Below are 22,259 nucleotides of genomic sequence, written 5' to 3'. Positions count from 1 at the left end.
GTTCCGGATTAGATCTGAATCACACCCGGGGCCCCCGGGACCCCGTACGAATATACCAACAAGTTCCAAAATACATAACGGACCTACTCGAGGCCAAAAATCACATCAAAGAACATCGATTCTATGAATCGCAATCCAATTCAAGCCTATTGAAACTATGAACTTCTGAATTCCAAAACCAATGCCGATTCATACCAAAACAACTCTAATTGACTTTAAATTTTGCCCACAAGTCATAAATGAGATGACATACCTATTCCAACTTCCGAATTGAAATCCGAGCCCGATATCAATAAAGTCAATTCTCGGTCAAACTTCTTAACCTTTCAAACCTTCAACTTTCTAACTTTCGCCAATTCAAGCTGAAACGACCTACGGACCTCTAAATCAACATCCAGACACGCTCCTAAGTCCAAAATCACCATACAGAGCTATTGGAACCGTCAAAATTCCATTCCGGATTCATCTACATAAATGTTAAACTATGGTCAACTCTTTTAACTTAAACTTCCAACTTAGGAATTATGTGTTATTTCACTCCGAAACTCACCCGAAACCAAAACCAAACACCCCCGGCAAGTCACATAACCATAATATAACATAGAGGAGGTAATAAATAGGGGGTCAGTGCTAAAATACTCAAAACGACCGGCCGGGTCGTTACAATTTGGTTCCAGACAAAGGTGATACAGAGATTATATTCACGATCCAAAATCTTATCAAGGTCGTGATGGCACCTAACAGCGCCAACTAGACGAACCAACAATAATACAATAACCAAGAACAATACTAAGTACATAACAAAATCTAATGAGATAGCATAAATAAGTAAAAGTAAGTGTGGAAGTACATCAATTCAACTGCCGAAACTGGTGTTATTTTCATGAGATACTACAACCGATTTATAATGCAACTATCTGAAACATAATATACATACTGTCCAAAGGAGAGAAACAATAATAGATAGACAATTGAAGGCGATTTTAAGGCACTATGATCGATCAAAGTAGTCCTATCTTGAGTCTCCAGAGCAGCTCCTATACGGTCTCTTGGGTTCCACTAGTACCAGGCATAGAACCTGCACATAAAATGTGCAATCAGTGTAGTGTGAGTACAATAATCAACATATGCTCTGTAAGTATCATTGACTTACCCCAATAAAGTAGTGAGAGTTTTTGTCAAAAAATACTCAATTTTAACCTGTATAATTTTTAAATATACACAATAACAAAAACAAAGCATAAGAGCAATGTATAAAGTATGCATAGTTCAAGTATGAGTTATAAAGCATGCTTTCATCAACTATCTAAGTCCAATGCATATAAACTGCATATATAAGGATATGCACAAGGAGTATTTATATGAAATGCATCAACAAGAGCGTAATATCACTAATGCATAATAAAAATTCAAACTTTACCTCAAACCAACACTCTCCAAGTATCCAATAACCCGTATGTACGTCATCAAGAAAGAAACATGAGAGAGAGGCTCATGAGGGAAGGATTCATATCCACACGCAATAACAAGCACAAACAACTTACATGCATCACATAACCCATACAAACAACTCAATGTGCCATATCCTTAATTAAGTGAGAATCAGGTTCAAGCATAAAAGCATATGTATAATACATGACTATATGTAATCCGACATACATATCTATATAATATTAAATTAGCATGTAAAGGATGCTTATAACATTATTCTAGCATGGAGAATATTCTTATGTAGTAATGCAACAGGTAGGCAAATAAGACATGTAAAACACGTAACGTTTACAAGCATATCATACTATCCACAACATGAATAAACTTAATACACACACATATGCTCGTCACCTCGTATATACTTTATCCTCATCTAGTAAACACCTCAGTTTGAGGAAACATTCTCTCAAGTTGAGGTCAAAGTCAAGACTTATGTTATGGTCACGCAGAATAGATCTTGTCACAGGGCGATTCACTGGAAAGTCTGTGTTGAACTGATCCTTTCCCTTGTTTCTATTCCGTGAGCGACCTATTTTAATAACAATAAATAAGCTCGTTAAAGGGAGCCTATAGCCTTAGGACTCGTTAGAGAGAGACCCCGATCTCTTGTTGTTTTATATAAATCTTGCATGCCCATATTTTATTCCTTTTGTCTCTTTAAATAGAGAGTCTTATTACAAAGCTATTACGCATAACTAGGAGTCTACGGATATAAGAAATCTACTAAATTAAGAATTCTAGTAAAATTAAACTACTGACTATTTAATGCTCAACAAATATCTGCCAGGTGCATCTGCATTCCTATCTACTTATCCTCTTTGACGTTATTTTCCTCAACTCAAGGGCCCCGCCTTGCATAAACTTTACCCACGAATGAGTCTGTAACATTACCACCCTCCTCTTGAAAGAGCTTGTCCGCAAGCTTGAAGTCTGGATAGGCATTACGAAAATATTCAGCATCCTCCCAAGTAGCATCTGATTAAGACGAGCTCATAAAATAGAACAAGCCATAGGAACAACACGACCATTCGCTAGTGGTGGCAGAGTCGGAGGAATTGTGGGAGCAATACCCTTAAAAGCTTTAAGGAGGGATACATGAAATACACTATGCAACTTACAGTCACTGGGCAGTTGTAACTCATACGCAACTTCCCCTATTCGCCGCAACATAGGAAAAGGCCCAAAGAACCGAGGTGCAAGCTTATGGCGTAGTTGACCCGCAACAGATTTTTGATGATAAGGATGTAAACGCAGCCAAACTAGTGAACCTGGATCATATGCAACCTCACTGTGACCTTTGTCATAATAGTCTTTCATCCTAACTTGATCTTGTTGCAACTTGTTGCGAATGTCAAGCATAACTAAATCACGATCCAGCAATGCATTGTCAATAGCCTCCACTCTTGAAGAACTAGCCACATAGGACAATAGACGAGGAGGATCTCGTCCATAAACAACCTTAAAGGGAGTTGTTTGCAATGCAGTATGAAAGGAAGTATTATATCAGTACTCTGCCCAAGGCAACCAATTATCCCACTTCTTTGGATAATCCCAAACCAAGAAACGCAAATATATTTCAATAGTACGATTCACAACTTCAGTTTGACCATAAGTCTGAGGGTGATAAGCAGAAGAGAATGCCAACTTTGTTCCATATAGACAAAATAATTCTCTCCAAAATGTGCTTGTAAAAATTACATCCTTGTCACAAGTAATCGATTCGGGTATCCCATGCAAGCGAAAAATATTCTCAAAGAAAACATGGGCAACATGGGTTGCAGTGTAAGAGTGAGACATGGGTATGAAGTGTGCATATTTGGAAAAACGATCGACTACCACAAATAATATTGTTTTGCCCCAAGCCTTTGGTAAGCCATCAATAAAGTCCATTAAGATGTCAGCTCATACCTGCTCAGGAAGTGTAAGTGGCTGTAGTAAACCTGCAGGGCTTAGATGTTCAGCCTTGTTGCGTTGACAAACTGGACAAGCAGCGACATAATTCCCAATAACCGACTTCATACCTTTCTAGTAGAAATTTTGTCGTATGCGCTGCAGTGTTTTCTGTACCCCTTCATGGGCATTATCATGATATCCTAACAGAATAATAGCAATCAATTGGGAAGAAGGCAGCAAGTAGATACTGCCTTTATAAAATAGTAGCCCATCTTTGATTGACCAGGAAGCATCAAGTTCTTGACGAAGCACTTGTTGGACTAATTCTTGCAAGGAAGCGTCATTGCATATCTCTTCTCTAATCGCATCAAGCAGTAGTACACGTGGTTGGATGATGGCATACAGTAATTCCTCCTTACTAGGACGATGTGACAAGGCATCAGCAACCTTATTTAAGTGACCTGCCTTATACTCCACACAAAAATCAAACCCCATAAGGTTGCTGATCCAATGTTGTTGAGGTGAAGTCGTAAGCCGTTGTTCCAACAAATATTTAAGGCTATAGTGTCTGTGCGAATCAAGAAAGACCTTCCCCATAGATAAGGACGTCAATGTTGCACTGCTTTAGCCAAGCCAATTAATTCTCGCTCATATACAACCAATTTAAAGTGTCGAGCTGCCAGTTGTCGATTGAAAAAAGCAATAGGATGGCCATTCTGTTGCAACACCGCTCCAATACCACCTCCCGAGGCATCACATTCAATTGTTAATGGATCATTAAAATTTGGTAATTGTAAAACCGGAGCAGTTGCAAGTGCTTTTTTAAGAGTGTCAAAAGAAGCCAAAGCTATTTCATCCCACTGGAACGAATTTCTTTTAAGCATGTGAGTTAGAGGGGCTGCTAACTGACTGTAATTTCTTATAAATTTACAGTAATAACCTGCTAAGCCCAAGAATCCGCGCAAGGTAGTGGTGGACTGTGGTTGAGGCCAATCAATGATAGCCTGAACCTTGTTTGTGTCTGTTGCCACGCCTGTTTCAGACACCACATGGCCAAGATATGCTACTTGGGTCTCTCCAAAAGAACATTTGGATCTCTTGACATAAAGGTTATGAGCACGCAATAACTCAAAAATGATACCAATATGAGTGAGATGATCATCCCATGTTTTGCTATATATTAAAATGTCGTCAAAGAAAACCAACACAAATTGACGCAAGTGTGGTTTAAATACCTCATTCACTAGTGCTTGAAATGTTGATGGGGCGTTTGACAATCCAAATGGCATAACCAAAAATTCAAAGTGGCCATAATGCGTGCGAAAGGTTGTCTTCTCAATGTCTAGGGGATCCATGCAGACCTGATGATAGCCCGACTTCAAATCTAGCTTTATGAAATATCTGGACCTGTATAATTTGTCTAATAATTCATCCACCACTGGAATTGGAAATTTATCCTTCACTGTCTTGGCATTGAGCTCACGATAATCAACATAAAAATGCCAAGTTCCATCATGCTTACGAACCAATAAAATTGGAGATGAGAAGAGTGATCTACTAGGCCGAATGATTCCTTGTCTTAACATATCCACACACTGTTTTTCTATCTCATCTTTCTGTAAATGAGGATACCGATATGGTCGAACTACCACTGGTTTGGAACCAGGCAATAAGCAAATGCGATGATCACAATTTCGCATAGGAGGCAGCCCAGTAGGCTCTTGAAATAAGTCAGCAAATTCGGCCAAGACCTGCTCCAGTTTGCTGTGGTGCTCATCTAAATCATGCCATAATTGAAGCTGTAATTTCGAACAGGTTTGCTGCCCTTGAAAGACGACTTGTTTCCCATTTGAAGTAAAACTCATTTCAAGTGTAACAACGTCTCAAAGAATGGGGTCCAATGTTTGTAACCAAATCACCCCTAAAACAATGTCAAAGCCATCTAACGGAATAACAAATAAGTCAGCTTCAACGTTTTGGTTATCAATACAGAAGGATACCGCTGGGCAAGTTCCTTTGCTGTAAACTCTTTCTCTATTAGCCACTGATACCTTGGCACTTGTCCCAGGCTATAATTGCATCCCCAAGTGTTGCGCTGCTGTGTAACTTATGAAATTGTGTGTGCTGCCCGAATTAACCAGGCTCAACAATGGTTGACCTTTCATGATTGCCAGTAACTGCATTGTTCTTGTGCTCTTCTGTCCCGTGATGGCATATAAGGAAATTTCAGGTTCTTGTGCATCTTTATGGTCAGGTTATTCATCATCTAGATCAGCTAGTTCCAACCAAAATAGCTTCTTACATTGATGCCCAATCGAATACAATTCATCACAATTATAACACAATACTTTTGCCCTTCTCTCTGCCATTTCAGCCCTTGACAACTTTTTTAGGAAAGGAGCAGATGAACTTATCAACTTTGGTTCATTAATACCACCTGGTGCATTGCTGCCCTTTGGGGTTGGAATTGTTGAACTTGCAGTAGTACTGAAATAGCCTTTAGTCCCTTGCCAAGTCTTCCTTCGACAAGATATCGCCCGCACCACCTTCTGTTTCTTTTCAAAGGCTCGAGCTATATTCATGACATGAACCAAATCTAGTGGACTACGCATTTCAATATCAAGCCGAATGGAATCGATCAGCCCGGCAGTGAAAAGACTAACTTTCTGGTCCACGTGAACACACTTACTGGCCCTGGCTAACCGTTCTTGAAATTGGCGCTGATATTCTTCAATTGAGCCCGTTTGCTTAAGGTTAACCAGATCACCTAGTGGATTACTGCCCACTGGAGGCCCAAACCTGAGAGCACAATATTCTTTGAATTCCGCCCTGTCAATAGAGGGATACTCTTGTTCCACTTGATGATACCATAATTATTCCTCACCTAGAAGATGGAATGCTGCCAATCCCACCTTATCTGCTTTATTTGTTCTCTGATTGGAGAAGAATTTGTCACAACGGTGCAGCCAAATCAATGGGTCTTCAGATCCGTCAAAAGTAGGAAAATCCAACTTTGTGTATCTTGGTACTACACTATTTCCTATCAGCTGATTAGGTCGATTCTCTGGTCTGTAGGGTTGGTTACCTACATTGCTGATTGCTCCAGCATCAGAATCCTTACCTTATTTTTTGTTAAACCCAAAAATGATCTCCTGCAATTGTAACGATAATTGTTGCATTTGATTAACCATCCTTGATTCAGATTGTGCCACTGCTTCTATTATTCATGCTTCGTTGGCAGCCTGAAGCCTCTTGAAGGAGAGCTTGTAACTCTTCACGTTTGCTTGGATCGCCCATAGTGTTTGGCTCTGATACCAAGTTGTTATGGTCACGCAGAATGGATCTTGTCACAGGGCGATTCACTGGAAAGTCTGTGTTGAACAGATCCTTTCCCTTATTTCTATTCCGTGAGCGACCTATTTTGATAACAATAAATAAGCTCGTTAAAGGGAGCCTATAGCCTTAGGACTCGTTAGAGAGAGACCCAGATCTCTTGTTGTTTTATATAAATCTTGCATGCCCGTTTTTTATTCCTTCTGTCTCTTTAAATAGAGAGTCTTATTACAAAGCTATTACGCATAACTAGGAGTCTACGGATATAAGAAATCTACTAAATTAAGAATTCTAGTTAAATTAAACTACTGACTATTTAATGCTCAACAAATATCTTCTAGGTGCATCTGCATTCCTATCTACTTATCCTCTTTGACGTTATTTTTCTCAACTCAAGGGCCCCGCCTTGCATAAACTTTACCCACGAATGAGTGTGTAACAACTTACCTCTATCCAGACAAGCTTCAAATTTCAAACACTGCTTTTGTAACGATCCAACCCTTTATTTTCAGCATTTATTATCTGTTGATTGATTTGAGACTTCATATATATATTTATATCATATATTTGGACTTGTATGTGCTTTTTATTTGAGTCCTATGAGGTTTAGGACGAGTTCGATTACATTGCATGTAACTAGTAAGGTTTAGGATTTGCAAAAAAAAAAAAAACATTAAGCAGCTTGGGTAATTAGGGGAATCTTGGAAACTAGGAAGCTCATTTTGCAACATAACTCTATGTTAAGTGATCTACCGACTAACCTAACTAGCCTGCAAAAGGGTAAAAAGTCTTTATTGAAAAATTATATCAGCTGAAAATACCTCATCGTCAAAGAGTTCCTTGGAAGTATATCACTACGCATTCAAGTCTTCATCCTAGGTTCAAGTTTATCCTCTGGCTGGCTGTTCAAGGAAGACCGTGGCTTGATTGATGAAACATTTGAGTATCAATTTTTTGATTGTCATGTGACTAAAAAGATATGGAATATGATGCTATCTGTATTGGTGGAAAAGTCACGACCCGTGGAATGACATTAAGCTGATGAAGCATGACACGTGAAGCGTTGATATAGCGACAAGTGGCATCCTCAATTAACTGAACTAAGGATGCACAGAAGGCACGAGAGAAACACCCACAGGATAGCATAAGAGAAAAGTACCGAGCCTGACAGTTGTCAAAGGAAAAATTGGAACGGAATGCATGGAGACTCCAAAGAAGGGAAGATACATGAACCAGAAACAAATAAGGAAGGGAAATCGGGAGCAGTTATAAGGAATCTTTAGTCATAAATATGCCAGTTGCAATTATCTATGGTAACGGAAAATCAATACAATTAATGCCCTTAATTAGTCCAAATTAAGTATGATAGCCGTTACGATTGTATGCTCATATATAAGGATGGGAATTCCATTTGTAAGGTGGAGGACGATTATTACTGAAATTCATACTATAATTCTTTGCTTACTCTCTAAATTTCCGGCCTTGATTTTTGGAAGTATTTGTCAATCCGTTCCATACTTTTTCTTATTAATTATTTCCATCATTTCTTTTATTCCTATTAAGATTATTAAGAAAGTGAAGTAAAATATGGTTATCAGTAACCCGTTTTCTTCTAGATATTGACTTTGAGCGAGAAATCTATTTTTGGTTAAACAAATTGGTTCCGTTAACGAGAATCTGATATTCTTTTCACTTTACAAATTCTACTTTTCGACAACCAACTATGTCAACTGCTAACGAAAATAACTAGTTGAACCCACAAGGTGGAACTTCACCACTCCTCTCTCCAACGGGATCCTATCAGCAATCCCGTGGAGGTTCACCTGAAAGGTCTACATCGCGCGCTGATGATCCACAAGGAGATGAACAAACTGTAGAGTAGGACGCTCTAAAGCAATTGATTGCAGAACATATGAATAGTGATCTACAAGCTTTTGTTAGAGGATTGCCCAACGCGCCACAAACTCCTCCACCAATCAATACAGCAACTCTAGAAGACTCGCGCTCAAGGCTTGACAACTCTGGAAGTGGAGGAATTCCCAACGAATCTCGCGATAGAGGGTCAGGTACCCCAAATAATTCTAATCTACAAAGTTTGGTACTAACTTTGCAGAAACAATTGAAGGAGCAAAACAATCGCATAGAAAAAATACCTAGTGTGCCGCCCGTGATCAAAGGGGTGGATATTTACAAGTATTCGCAACAGCCTTGGAAGACAAGTACAATGCCTTTACCAATTCCTAAAAAGTTTAAAATGTCTGATATTTCCAAATATGATGGAACGACTGACCCTCGAGATCATGTAACTTCATTCACAACTGGCGTAAAAGGCAACGATTTAACCAAACAAGAAATTGAATCGGTTTTGGTTAAGAAATTTGGTGAAACACTCACGAAAGGAGCATTAATGTGGTATTCTCTTTTACCTGAAAATTCTATTGATTCTTTTGCTGAGCTTGCAGATTCATTTATAAAAGCATATTCGACAGCTCAGAAGGTTGAAAAAAGGATGGAAGACATCTTTAAAGTAAAATAAGGGAATACAGAATTACTCAGGGAATTCATAGATAGATTCCAACGGGAGAGGATGATGTTACCTTGGGTACCTGATAACTGGGCAGCTATGGTATTCGCGAGTAATTTAAACAAGAAAAGTTCAGAAGCCACAAAAAGACTGAAAGAGAGTTTGCGGGAATTCCCAGCAACAACTTGGAATGATTTGTACAACAGATACAATACAAAGTTGTAGATAGTAGAAGATACGGTCGCACAGCCAAGAACCAATGAAAGAGCAGGATCGAGACGTTCAGAATCAGAAACAAGGATAGGAAAAAATAGGTACGAACCTTACATGGGACCTGCTGGGCGGGACCCTCGATATAAACAAGAAAACACATGATTCGACTCAAGACCGAGGCAAGGAGATATGAGCTCTTCATCCAGGTTCATAAACAAATGGGGTGCACGAGCCAACGAATCTGGTACACACGCAAGGGTAGGAGATTATAGCTTCAATGTCAGCACCTCCGAGCTAGTAGCTGTTTTAAGAGGTATGTGAGATAAGGTGTGATGGCCTAAAGAAATGAGATCAGATCCAAGCAAAAGGAATCCAGATTTCTGGTGTGAGTTTCAAAACGATCATATCCATAGAACAACAGATTGTAGACTATTACAGGGAGAGGTCGAACACTTGTTGAAGCAATGTTATCTAACTGACCTATTCAGCGAGAAAGGAAGACAATCATATATGAAGAACACTCAAGAACCCCCAAAACCTCCATCACCGAAGAGAACAATAAATGTGATAACTGGGGGAGATAAGGTCAATGATGTAACCTATACAACTGCAAAAAAGACGTTAAAAGTCATGGTTACTCATGGGAAGCGAGTTCGCCAAGTCTTGGATGGAGACAACATAACATTCGATGATGAAGATACGGATGGCTTGATGATTCCTCACAACGATGCACTGGTAATATATTTAATTGTACACGATACTAATATAAAGTGAGTTTTGATTGATCCAGGTAGTTCAGTAAATATCATTTTATTAAGGGTGGTGAACGAAATGCAAGCTAATGACAAGGTGCTACCAAAGGCACAGTCCTTGACCGGGTTTGATAATTCAAGTGTTATCACAAAAGGGGAAGTTTTGCTCACCACGTTTGCTGAGGGAGATGTTAATGATATGAAGTTCCAGGTGGTGGACGCGGACATGGCATATAATATAATTCTAGGAAGACCATGGATTCACGACATGGATGTTGTCCCATCCATATTACATCAGATTATCAAATTTCCTTCAAAGTGGGGAATCCGTCAAATCCGTAGAGATCAGCAAGATACAAGAAGTAATAACTCGGTGGTGGTTTCGAGCAAGGTAGTCAATGATGCAGACGCAAAATTGCAACTATAGAACTCGGTTGAGGAAATTGGTGCAAAAACCTCAACTGAAGGCATACCAGGACAGACTGATGTTGATTCGAGACCTGATGTTATTCAAGAGCCAGAAGAAAATAAAAATATTAAGACAACTGCTGAAGAACTCGAAGCTATAGTACTCTTTACACGTTGGCCAAACAGAAAAGTTTACGTCAAAGCAAATTTAAGCCTATAAATGAAAGGTAAGTTAATCAAATTTTTACAAACTAATGTAGATTGCTTCGCTTGGTCGCATTCATATATGACAGGTATACCACCAGAGGTAATGACTCACAAATTGAATGAGTACCCATCATACCCACCTGTCAAGCAGAAGAAGATGAAATAAGGATCCTTCAAAAATTAGGTAATCCAAGATGAGGTACAAAAGCTTAAGAAAATTGGTTTGATACGAGAGGTAAAGTACCCTAACTGGTTAGCTAATACCGTAGTAGTTCCTAAAAAGAATGGAAAATGGCGAGTTTGTGTAGATTATACTGATCTAAATAAAGCTTGTCCTAAATATTTATTCCCTCTGCCACATATAGATCAACTAATCGATTCTACCGCAAGACATGAACTTTTGAGTTTTTTAGATGCATATTTAGGATATAACCAAATAAAAATGGACTCTCTAGATGAAGAAAAAATATCGTTTATCACAGACAGAGGGACTTACTGTTATAAAGTCATGCCCTTTGGTTTAAAAAATGCTGAAGCCACGTATCAAAGGTTAGTGACCAAAATGTTTCAAGAGCACCTGGAAAAAAATATGGAAGTCTACATTGACGATATGCTGGTCAAGTCAACACAGGCGAGAGATCATTTTCAACACTTATCAGACACTTTCGAGATTCTCCGCAAATACAATATAAAGCTAAATCCATAAAAATGCGCTTTTGGCGTGGCTTCAGGTAAGTTTTTAGGCTTTCTCGTTTCTAATAGAAGTATTGAAGTGAATCCTACACAGATAAAAGCTATCGAAGAAATACCAGAGATACTCACGAGCATAAAAGACCTGCAGAGATGAACATGAAGAATAGCAGCCCTGGGGAGGTTTATATCAAAGTCATCAGAAAAGAGTTTTAAATTCTTTTCAGTATTGAAAAAGTATAATTAGTTTGAATGGACTGACGAATGCCAACAAGCCCTCAAGGACCTAAAATTGTATCTGTCAAATTCGCCTTTGTTAGCCAAACCAAAAAACGATAAAAGGCTTCTCATTTATCTTATTGTGTCAGAAGTGGCAGTAAGTGCGATATTGGTACGAGAGGATAAAGGTAAGTAATTCCCAATTTATTATGTTAGTAAATCTTTGTTAGATACTGAGACACGGTATCCCCACTTGGAAAAGCTTGCTTTAGCATTAGTCATGGCATCCAGGAAGTTAAGACCTTATTTTCAAATGTCATCCTATTTCTGTAATAACTGCTTTCCCCGTGAGGAATATATTGCATAAACAGGTAGGTTAGCTAAATGGGCAATAGAACTCAGTGAGTATGATATCATATATCAGCCTAGAACTACGATAAAATCTTAGGTTTTAGCAGATTTTGTAGCGGATTTCAGCAGTATTTAGTTCCTGAAGTAGAAAAGGAACTACATGTATTCACCAGATCAAATCCGGGGACTTATATTTTACTTACCGATGGTTCTTCAAACGTTAAAGGAGCGAATTTAGGAATTGTACTAACTCCACCTTCAGGAGAAGTCATAAGGCAAGCAATAAAGTGTTATCCAATCACTAACAATGAGGCAGAGTACGAAGCTGTGATTGCAGGTTTGGAACTGGCACAAGAACTTGGTAGAGAGCAGATTATGATCAGAAGTGATTCGCAGTTGGTGGTTAACCAGATGCAGGGGACTTGCGTGGCAAGAGAAGCGCGAATGCAACAATATCTGGAAAAGGTACAAGAATTACTTAGACAATTTCAGTTGTGGAAGGCCGTGCAGATACCCAGGGAAGAAAATGCAGAAGCAGATGCGCTGGCAAATCTCGCATTTGTCACGGATGTAACGAATACAGAAAATGCTATCGTAATACATTTGTTTCATTCGGCACTTAACCAAGATAAGAGCGAGGTAAATTTTAATAATTTAACTTGGGATTGGAGGAACGAATTTATGAACTTTTTGCAGTATGGAATCTTGCCCAAGGACAAGTAGAAGTCATAATTGCTTTGCCAAAAAGCCACCTGGCATTGCTTAATTCGTGGAAATTTATATCGAAAGATGTTTGGCGGACCTTTAGCACAGTGCCTCGGCCCATCGCAAACGGAGTATGTGATGAGGGAAGTACATGAGGGGCACTGCGGCAATCACGTCGGGGGAAGATCATTGGTAAAAACATTAGTAAGATCAGGGTATTATTGGCCAAAAATGGAAGAAGAAGCGGAAGGCTTTGTAGTCAAGTGCGATAAATGTCAATGATATGCCAATAACATGCACCGCCCAACAGAACTGTTACATTCAGTTATTTTACCATGGCCTTTCATGAAGTGGGGCAGGGATATTGCTGGACCGTTGCCTCAAGCTAATGGAAAGGTACTAAAATCACAAAATTCTTTCAAAGTTGGCAGATTAAACGGATTACGTCTGCACCTTACCACCCTGCAGCTAATGGACAAGCTGAGTCGACAAACAAAGTTATCATTAATAACTTGAAGAAGAGATTAGAAGAATCAAAAGGCAAATGGACAGATGTGTTACCGTAGGTGTTGTGGCCTATCGAACAACGGCAAAAACAAGTACGGGTGAGACTCCATTTTTGCTTGTTTATGATGCAAAAGTTTTAATTTTGGTAGAGATAGGTGAACCAAGTATGAGATACACGCATCTTACTGAGGAAGCAAACAAGGAGGAGATGCGAGTAAATTTGGATCTATTAGAAGAAAGGAGAGAAGCAACATTAGTTCGAATGGCGGCTCAAAAACAAATGATTGAGCGATATTACAACAGGAAAGCTAATTTGAGATACTTCAAGATTGGGGACTTCGTCCTCAAAAAGGTGTTCCAATCGACAAAAGTGGCCAACGCAGGTAAGTTGAGTCCAAATTGGGAAGGCCCTTATAAGGTTCGTTGTATCGCTGGAAAGGGAGCATACGAGTTGGAAACCATGGATGGCAAGGTACTACCATCAAACTGGAATGCAGTTCACTTGAAGAAGTACTACTTCTAGATGAGGAAAGTACCCATGGTCAGGTATCACACAAGTGCAATTTTGTTTTGTTCTTTTAAATTTTACTAACCATTTTAGATGATAGGCAAAAAGCTAGCCCATACCAAATGATTATATTAGACCCTAAAGGCACGTGGAATACTGAATTATTCCCGGTCTAGGTTACAACCTTTCTGATGGAAAAAGGGTTATGCAGTCATCATCTAAATAAATGTCTCCGAGTCTCGTTCGTATTTTCCTTTTCAGGGAATGGACCAAAAGGAAGGAGTAATCCAGTGTTCGAGATTTCATACTTCAATGCTTCAATATTGGGGGGACTATGCATGTAGAAGAAAGCAAAAGCTTTTTAAAATATGTACTTCAGTTTTGCCTTAATCAAAAACCTTGAAGGAACAAACCTCTGGAATTTTTCAAAGGAGTGTGAACTCACGAAAAGGATGCAAGATATTACATGTCCCTGCGAGTTTTAGGTTAAGGCCAAAATTTAATCACGGGATAATAGACCCGATTTTGTATTTACTCATGGGATAATAGACCCGATTTTGTATTTTTAAGTCTGCTACAATAAAAGCAGTTATGAAACTGTTGTACGAGCGATCATGAAAATAATGTATGAAATTTATTTGAAAGTTCAAAATATAAAACTTACTCAAATTATTTCTTTATTTTTCATGTCTACTTCAGCATTAAGGTTAAAACCATCCTAGTTGGCTTCAATTAGAGTCTCGAGGCGAGTGTTCAAAAAGGCCCAGCTCATATCCAACGATAGCTTATCCTCGAGAGCCTCATAATCCTTATCCCACTGATTAACCTCAGCTTTCAACTATTCTTTTTATGCTTCCGAGGCATCAAAGGCTTTCTTCAAAGGAGCGAAAGAACTTTCTAATAATTGAATTGTATACGCAGAGGCACGGAGAGCCTCTTGAGCTTGGGTAAGCATCTGAACCAATTCTCCCGCGTAAACCTCATTTTGATTAAGGAGTTCTTTCAAACTCCTTATCTCTTCAGTTGCCTTAGAAAGTTGTTCAACAAAAGAGGATTCCAATATATCCTTGTCCTTCCCAACATGACTAGAAGAGGCATTTTCAACCGCTAGCTCGGCAGAAACCATCCTCATTTGACGCTCCAAAGCTTTCTTCTCTTCTACAAGAACTTCCTTTTCCAGTTGAAGACCTTCAAATTGTTCCTTCCTATTGTCAACCTCGGTGCATAATTCCATAACTTGCTGGTTCGCTTGAGAAACTCTTTTCATAAGCTCGGTTCCAATCAAATTAATCTGCAAAAAAGTAAAGGAAGAAAAGTTATGAATGAGAAAGAAAGAGGGACAAAAATATAAGCTTGTACCTTCAAAGAAGAATGAACGATGTCGTTCATTAAAGTCAGTGAGCTGTGGCTTTCTAATTTCTTCTTCTCCACGGGGCCAATCAGTGGCTTTAACCACACGTCGGCTTGACCAGATTTCCTCAGTAAGCTCCCATCTCCAAGGACCTCAATTACGACTCTTTTCATCTCCCTCCTGCTACTAGAAGGTTCAGTCTCTGTATGAGAAACAACCATAGGAGTAACAACCGGAGTAACATCAAGCAAAGGCACTTAGGTGTTGATGGTAGATGAAGTTGGAAGGGAAGCAAGAGGCAATTCTTCAAAGACATGCTCGAAAGTTTCTTCACCCTCGAAGCCTTAAGCAAACAATCTATCAACGGAACTTGGTGGGGTTTCAACAATATCTTCATCAGAAATCACTAAAGGAACGTTCTCTGGCTCATCTATGAGTCTGAAAGGAATTGCACTGGAGGGAAGGTCATGAGAGGGGTGTGCCTCGCCTCATCATCAGAAACCACGCGTCTCTTGACCCGTGGCTTTCTCACCAAATATCCTTCCTCTGTTTCTTCTTCATCGTTAGAGCCACGGGCTTCATCAATTTTTCTTTTGGAGGAAGAAGCACTCAGAATCCGGTCTTGAACAAGACTCATGGAAATTCTAGTTGATTGAACAGATGCGGGGCTAATACCATAAATAGCAAATCCAAACAAAAAGGAAATGGGAGGATGAGAAATTCTTGTATAAACAAATATAAGAAAAAGAAGAACTATAAAGGTAAAATGTACCGTGTGTCTTCACTTTCCAACCAATTTTTTGAGAAATGAATTTTCAAGATCTTTTGTCCATAGGGGCAACAATTAACATTTTTTTCTACCCAAGCACGAAAGTCGGGAATCTCATCAAAAACCTCCATGGTTGCTGCAAAACGGGTACGTGATTACAAAAAATTATGCAAGGTATATAGAAAAAGAAAAAGAAGAAGAGAACTTACATGCAAAATTCTATTTTTCTGGGAATGTCATATTCTCTTCACCAACTAATCCACTAGTGGGAGCAGCAACGAAACGGGCATACCATCCACGGTCTCGATCATATTCAGGGCTAACCAGTACCATCTTACTTCTAGCCACGAGAGAAATGATCCCTTCATGAAATAGTTTAGGGGATTAAAGGTGAAGTAAATGCCGAAAGGTAAAAGGGACGGAAACCAGATCCGACAAATAACGTAGGCAAGCAACGGTCCTCCATACAATGGGGTCAATCTGACCAAGATACACGTTGAAGTAATGACAAAACTCAATGATTACTGAATCAATGGGAGTCTTAAATCCCAAAGTAAAATGGTAGGTATAAACAAAAGCATAACCAGCATGATAAGAGGTGATTCTCTGATTGGCACTATGGACTAAACCTGGGAAATCTGATTTCCAATGACACTCTCGTCGAACCAAGGAAAGAAGATCGGTAGTGACCAAACTTGGATAAAGTTTAGCAGGGTTGAGGGAAGCTATAGAAGAAACTTGATTTCTCATGGTTTCACGGTCAGTTACAAAAGAGAATTCTTGGGGGACAATTTTTGCAACTGTAGGTTCACGCACATGTTCATTTAAATCCTTATTCCTAGAAAAAGACCTGGGGGTTAAAGGAGCCCTAGGTTTAGAAGAAGATGGCCTAACATAACTACTTTGAAAAGATAAACCACGGTTAGATAATGAACTAAGGATACAGAGTCCACCACCTCTCCTACTTCTAGTAGGGGCAGTAGAAGGGGGTTGTTCATCAACAATCACAACTTTGTGAGGATTTGGCGCTGTCAAAGATATGATTATCCAAGGAAATACAGATGAAAGGATGCAAAAATACAAATAAAGAGTAATGTAATGGATGCTGAAGAAGGAAAACTCCAAAAGATAAAAAAGAACAAAGTGTTTATAAGAGATACGACCGTCGTTAAAACTGGTCATTATGAAGCGTCTTAATGGAACCGTCACTTCATGACTGGCACAGACGTAGGGATAGAACCCTAAAAGGCGTTGAGAAATTTCAAAACCAATCATCAGAGGCCACGTGGCATAGGCATTAAATAGATATGACAAGCGACACATCAATTCTGAGAAAGGCATGATGATGCTCAAGAAGCGGCTGCAAGGAATTTCCGCCATAAAAACTTACCACTTCCTGAATATTCAGAAAGTGGGGGGACTATATGTATTGGTGGAAAAGTCACGACACGTGGAATAATATTAAGCTGACGAGGCATGGCACGTGAAGCATTGATATAGCGACAAGTGACATCCTCAATTAACTGAACTAAGGATGCGCGGAAGGAACGAGAGAAATACCCACGGGATAGCATAAGAGAAAATAACCGAGCCTGACAGTTGTGAAAGGAAAAACTAGAACAGAATGAATGGAGACTACAAAGAACGGAAGATACATGAACCATAAACAAATAAGGAAGGGAAATCGGGAGCGGTTATAAGGAATCTTTACTCATAAATATGCCGGTTACGATTATCTATAGTAATGGACAATCAATACAATTAATGTCCTTAATTAGTCCAAATTAAGTATGATAGCTGTTACGATTGTATGCTCCTATATAAGGATGGGAATTCCATTTGTAAGGTGGAGAACGATTATTACTGAAATACATACTATAATTCTTTGCTTAATCTCTAAATTTTCGGCCTTGATTTTGGGAAGTGTTTGTCAATCCGTTCGATACTTTTCTTTGTTAATTATTTCCATCATTTCTTTTATTTCTATTAAAATTATTAAGAAAGTGAAGTAAAACTTGATTATCAGTAAACCCCTTTTATTATAGATATTGACTTTGACCGGTAAATCTATTTTTGGTTAAACACTATCCTGGTTAGGCTTTCAGAAACTATTTTGTGATTGTCAAGCTGAAGTATAGTGGGCCCGCATTATGGCAAAAAAAGAGAGACTAGTTTGTGCTTTATTTCTAGTTATGTGTTTGCTATGCTAGTCTACTTGATATGGGGAGAAAGAAATATGCTCAGATTCAAGAATGGTACATTTTAGGAGGGCAAGATTTGTAGGTAGAAAGCACTGAATTCTTTTCTTTAGTTTCCTTTTGAATGTTTTTGAGGGTAGTTCTTCAGGTTGCTTGTAACCTGATCTGTAGTTATTTTCCGGGATATAGATGGTCAGCATGTACTTGTTTTGTAATAATTACTTTTTGGTTATTAATAGAATATTTATTTTACCAACTAAAAACATTTAAGCCTCGATTTGAGTATTTATGCTCCGGTTCCTGTTTTTAGATCTTGGATGTGTCCATATGATATTTTTGGTTTTAGTCCAGAGAGGTTTGATGGTGTTTCGCCATTGTTGCACAAAGATTAGAGCTTTAAAGTTCTTTAAGTCGATTTGAGGTGTCTCTTTTTCGTGCATATGTATTATGACCTAAATTCTACCTAGTCTTGATAGCTCCTAATCCAACTCGCTAGGTAAGCCAACCAATATATAATACATCTCAAACTGGAGATCATCAAATAAATACAAAATAAGAATGCAAAAATTAATACAACTATCCCCAAAAACTAGTAGTACAAATCATGAACAACTAAAATTAAGAAGTACAATGTTGGTGAAGAAAATATATTATTTGTTTAAAATATACATAAATAGAAACACAAGTCCTAAACTACCATGAATAAAATGATAACTTGCAACTCGAACGCTAGTACATCTTCAATGCTAGCCTTCGGCTTTTATGATAGGTCAGCTCTAAAATCTGCACGCGAAGTGCAGAAGTACAGTATGAGTACAACCGACCCCATGTACTCGATAAGTATTAAAACTAACATCAACGAAGTAGTGACGAGCTTTAATAAAAAGATACTCATTTTATATAACTTGTGCAGCTCATAAGCATATACAATAACAGAGAAATAGCCAAATAATATCAAATAACAATAATAAGCTACGCAATCAAAGAAGAAGGCAATAAAGTAACCAGATAAAAGCATATATAAATGCACCAAATCCTCATATAAGGGAGATTTGCATCAAGTAGATGACTCAAATATTTCTACATGAATGTAGAGTATCTAGCATGATAAATACCCAATTTCACATTACATCACAAATAGAACTTATACGAATGCTCCTACATAAGTATGAAACATCTATGCATGATCAAGACTCAACATATATATATATATATATATATATATATATATATATATCAGTATGACACCCTCTAAATGTCCAATAATTCACTAACAAGTCCCATGCATATGTAAAATGCATGAATATGCATATGTGAGTGATATGTATAGGTGCTTTTACATGAGTCTAGGATGTCAACGCATACTCAAGACTCAATCATATCCAACATCCAGCACATCCCGCGTGCTCCAACATGATCCAGCACATCCCACATGCTCCAACACGATACGCATATCACCTGTGCTCATATCGCCCTATGTAACATGGGTAATCACCAAATCCTAGAGGGACAGATCCATATCCAAGCGCCAACATGAAAACTTATTGTGCTATAATATATCAATATCACTGCAACAGCATGTGCCATAACAATATTAATATTATAATAACCGTACAGTAGAAATCTCGTACCATATAAATAATCTCAAGACATAAACCTCGTACCATAACAATATCATGACCACATATAACTAACGTGCCATAATCATCTCAACTCGTATCGACAACTCACATGTCATAATCTCAGTACATATAAGAGGATCATATGCAGGGATGTATGAATATGGATAAGAGATAAACATGTATGATGGGCATAGATAGAGAAATAACCATGCAAGGAATATATGCATGTGTACAAAAGATGATCTCTTTACATGATATATTGGCATATATGTAACATATCACTACAAATTCGACATGTAATACATCATACAAATATCCATCATGTCCAAATAACGCATCAAAATCCTAGATATGATCTCTAACATGAATAAGAAAGCTCAATTAGTAATAGCAATAATTAAAGCGTATCACAAGTCGAGCATGTACCAAAACAAGGCATAACAAAGCATAAACTCTACCCCTCAGCATGATATAACCTTGGTGCCCGGATATATGCTCGTCACCTCGTATATACATCACCTCCAAATACATATCATGTAGCATATAAATCTATTTTAAAAAATATTCCCCCAAGTTAAAGTTAAGCAAGATACTTACCTTCTTCGGGCTTGCCTTTAACTCCAAATCACAAATTTTTCTTTGTTCTTGACCTTCAAGTGCGAAAAATCTGGCCAAATATCATTCGTGGAAGTCAACCAATGCTAAAGGAAGCAATCCTAATTAATAAAGTTTCGATCTTTGAAAAATTTCCAAAAAGTCAACAAAGTCTCACATGGTAAAAACCTACAACCAAGACTAAATCTTAGTGATCCATAACTCCATGACTCTAAATATGTGATTAATTTTCAAATTCGAGTCCAAATCGATGTTTAAAAATCTCAAAATACACTCTCTAAAGTTTCAAGTCAAAACCAATATTTTACTCTTTAAATCCTTGATTTTATGTGAAATAAATAATGGAGAATCATGATATATAATCAAATACAAGGTAGAAGCACTTACCCATGAGTTTGGAGTGAATTCCTCTTCCAGAATCGCCTCGCTAAAAGTGCAACTCTCATCGCTAAGGTTACCCAATCTGGTCGCTAAAAGTGCGCACCAGAACCTGTTTGCACCAGCCTTTTTCTACACTTCAAAACATATTTTGGATGGTCCAAAACTCACCCAAATTCCCTGGGACCTAGTCTAAACATTCAAATAAGTCCATAAATAGTATACAGACCTGTCCAAGGTCTCAAAATACATATGTGATCACTACATCTAAGGAAATTTTGATATAAACAGTCCATAACATTCAAAAAGGAAATTGTATTTCACTATTTTTCGTACTTTTACTAAATCAGGGAGAGAAAAAGGGAAGGGAATGTCATATTATTAATGGGGTTTGAACCCTGCACCACAACTGTGGAAGGCAGGGATCTCAGTGAGCTAGACCTTAATCCCCACTGCTTTTCGTATAAAGGAAAACGTCTAAAGTTCATGAATGGTAAATGGCATTGCCTCCTCCACCTACTATCTTACTATTACAAAGATTGCTTATAATGTAACAAAGTTTTACCCCTCCGGAAATGATGTTTCCAATTATTGTGCTGGTTAGTCTCTTATATGAATTATTTGCGCCCCTTTCATATTTATTCGGTTCTATATATTTTCTTCCAAAGAACTAAATGATTCATTATGACTATTATAATGTTGGCTATAATTTGTCATGACCTTATCTGTCACGATCCAAAATCTCACCGGATCCGTGATGACGCCTAACACCACTTCCTAGGCAAGCCAACAATAAATATGCGAAAATAAATTTTATCAACAGTAAAAAAATATTCTCAATAGCGGAATATCATAAATGTAACGATTTGATCGGTCATTTTGAGCTTTAGTATTCCGTTCGGTGGTTTGAGACTTTGAGTAGTTTCATATGATGTATTATGACTTGCGTATATGATCGATTTTAGTTTTCGAGTGGTTCGATATTGATTTGGAAGAATGACTCTCGATTTGGAAGCTTTAAGTTGGAGGAGTTGTCCAAGGTTTGACTTTTGGGTAAACGGACTCGAAATCGAGTTTTTATGGTTCTGATAGGTTCATATGATGATTTTGGACTTGTACGTATATTTGGATTCAGTTTTGGAGGTTCCTAGAAGGATTCGACACTATTTATTGAAAATTGGCAATTTGAATAACTTAAGAGTTCATAAGTTTGACCAAGAATTGACCTTGATGTTATTGGACTCCAATGGGTGTTCAGAGACTTTGGATATGTCTATATAGTTGAACTGAACTTGTGTGCAAAGTTTAGAAGTAATTCGACGTATTTAAGTATGATTTGGACACTCTTTTGAAAGAATGAAGATTTAACACCTTAAAGAATTCTATTTGGTTTGAGTCTCAATTCTTTATTGTGATATTTCCGTGGGTATTTTGAGACTTTGGATAAGTTTGAATAATGTATTTGTACTTATTGGTATGATTGGATAGGGTTCCCAGGGGCTCGGGTGTGTTTTGGATTATTGGT

The 22,259-nt window shown here is 38.1% G+C and overlaps 1 protein-coding gene across 1 annotated transcript; it reads left to right on the top strand.

Annotated features, from left to right (window-relative positions):
* Positions 1–10,285: 10,285 nt before the first annotated feature.
* On the top strand, positions 10,286–13,816 carry LOC138907497 (uncharacterized). Its single transcript, XM_070198095.1, has 6 exons — positions 10,286–10,568; positions 11,609–11,694; positions 11,759–11,918; positions 12,179–12,720; positions 13,218–13,326; positions 13,443–13,816. Exons 1-6 carry the CDS (start codon positions 10,286–10,288, stop codon positions 13,814–13,816), a joined length of 1,554 nt encoding a protein of 517 aa, XP_070054196.1.
* Positions 13,817–22,259: the final 8,443 nt, after the last annotated feature.

Source organism: Nicotiana tomentosiformis, chromosome 3 (assembly GCF_000390325.3).
Source record: "Nicotiana tomentosiformis chromosome 3, ASM39032v3, whole genome shotgun sequence".
Lineage (NCBI taxonomy): Eukaryota > Viridiplantae > Streptophyta > Magnoliopsida > Solanales > Solanaceae > Nicotiana > Nicotiana tomentosiformis.
Note: the sequence above shows the minus strand (reverse complement) of the source record. Positions and strands in the feature narration are given on the sequence as shown.

Excerpts from the sequence above, each read along its gene's own strand:
- LOC138907497 (XM_070198095.1), top strand. The coding sequence starts at position 10,286 with ATGCAAGCTAATGACAAGGTGCTACCAAAGGCACAGTCCTTGACCGGG. Across the intron at positions 10,569-11,608 it reads AGATCAGCAAGATACAAGAA|ATAAAAGCTATCGAAGAAAT; the intron begins GTAATAACTCGG and ends AATCCTACACAG. Across the intron at positions 11,919-12,178 it reads ATTGGTACGAGAGGATAAAG|GTTTTAGCAGATTTTGTAGC; the intron begins GTAAGTAATTCC and ends ATAAAATCTTAG.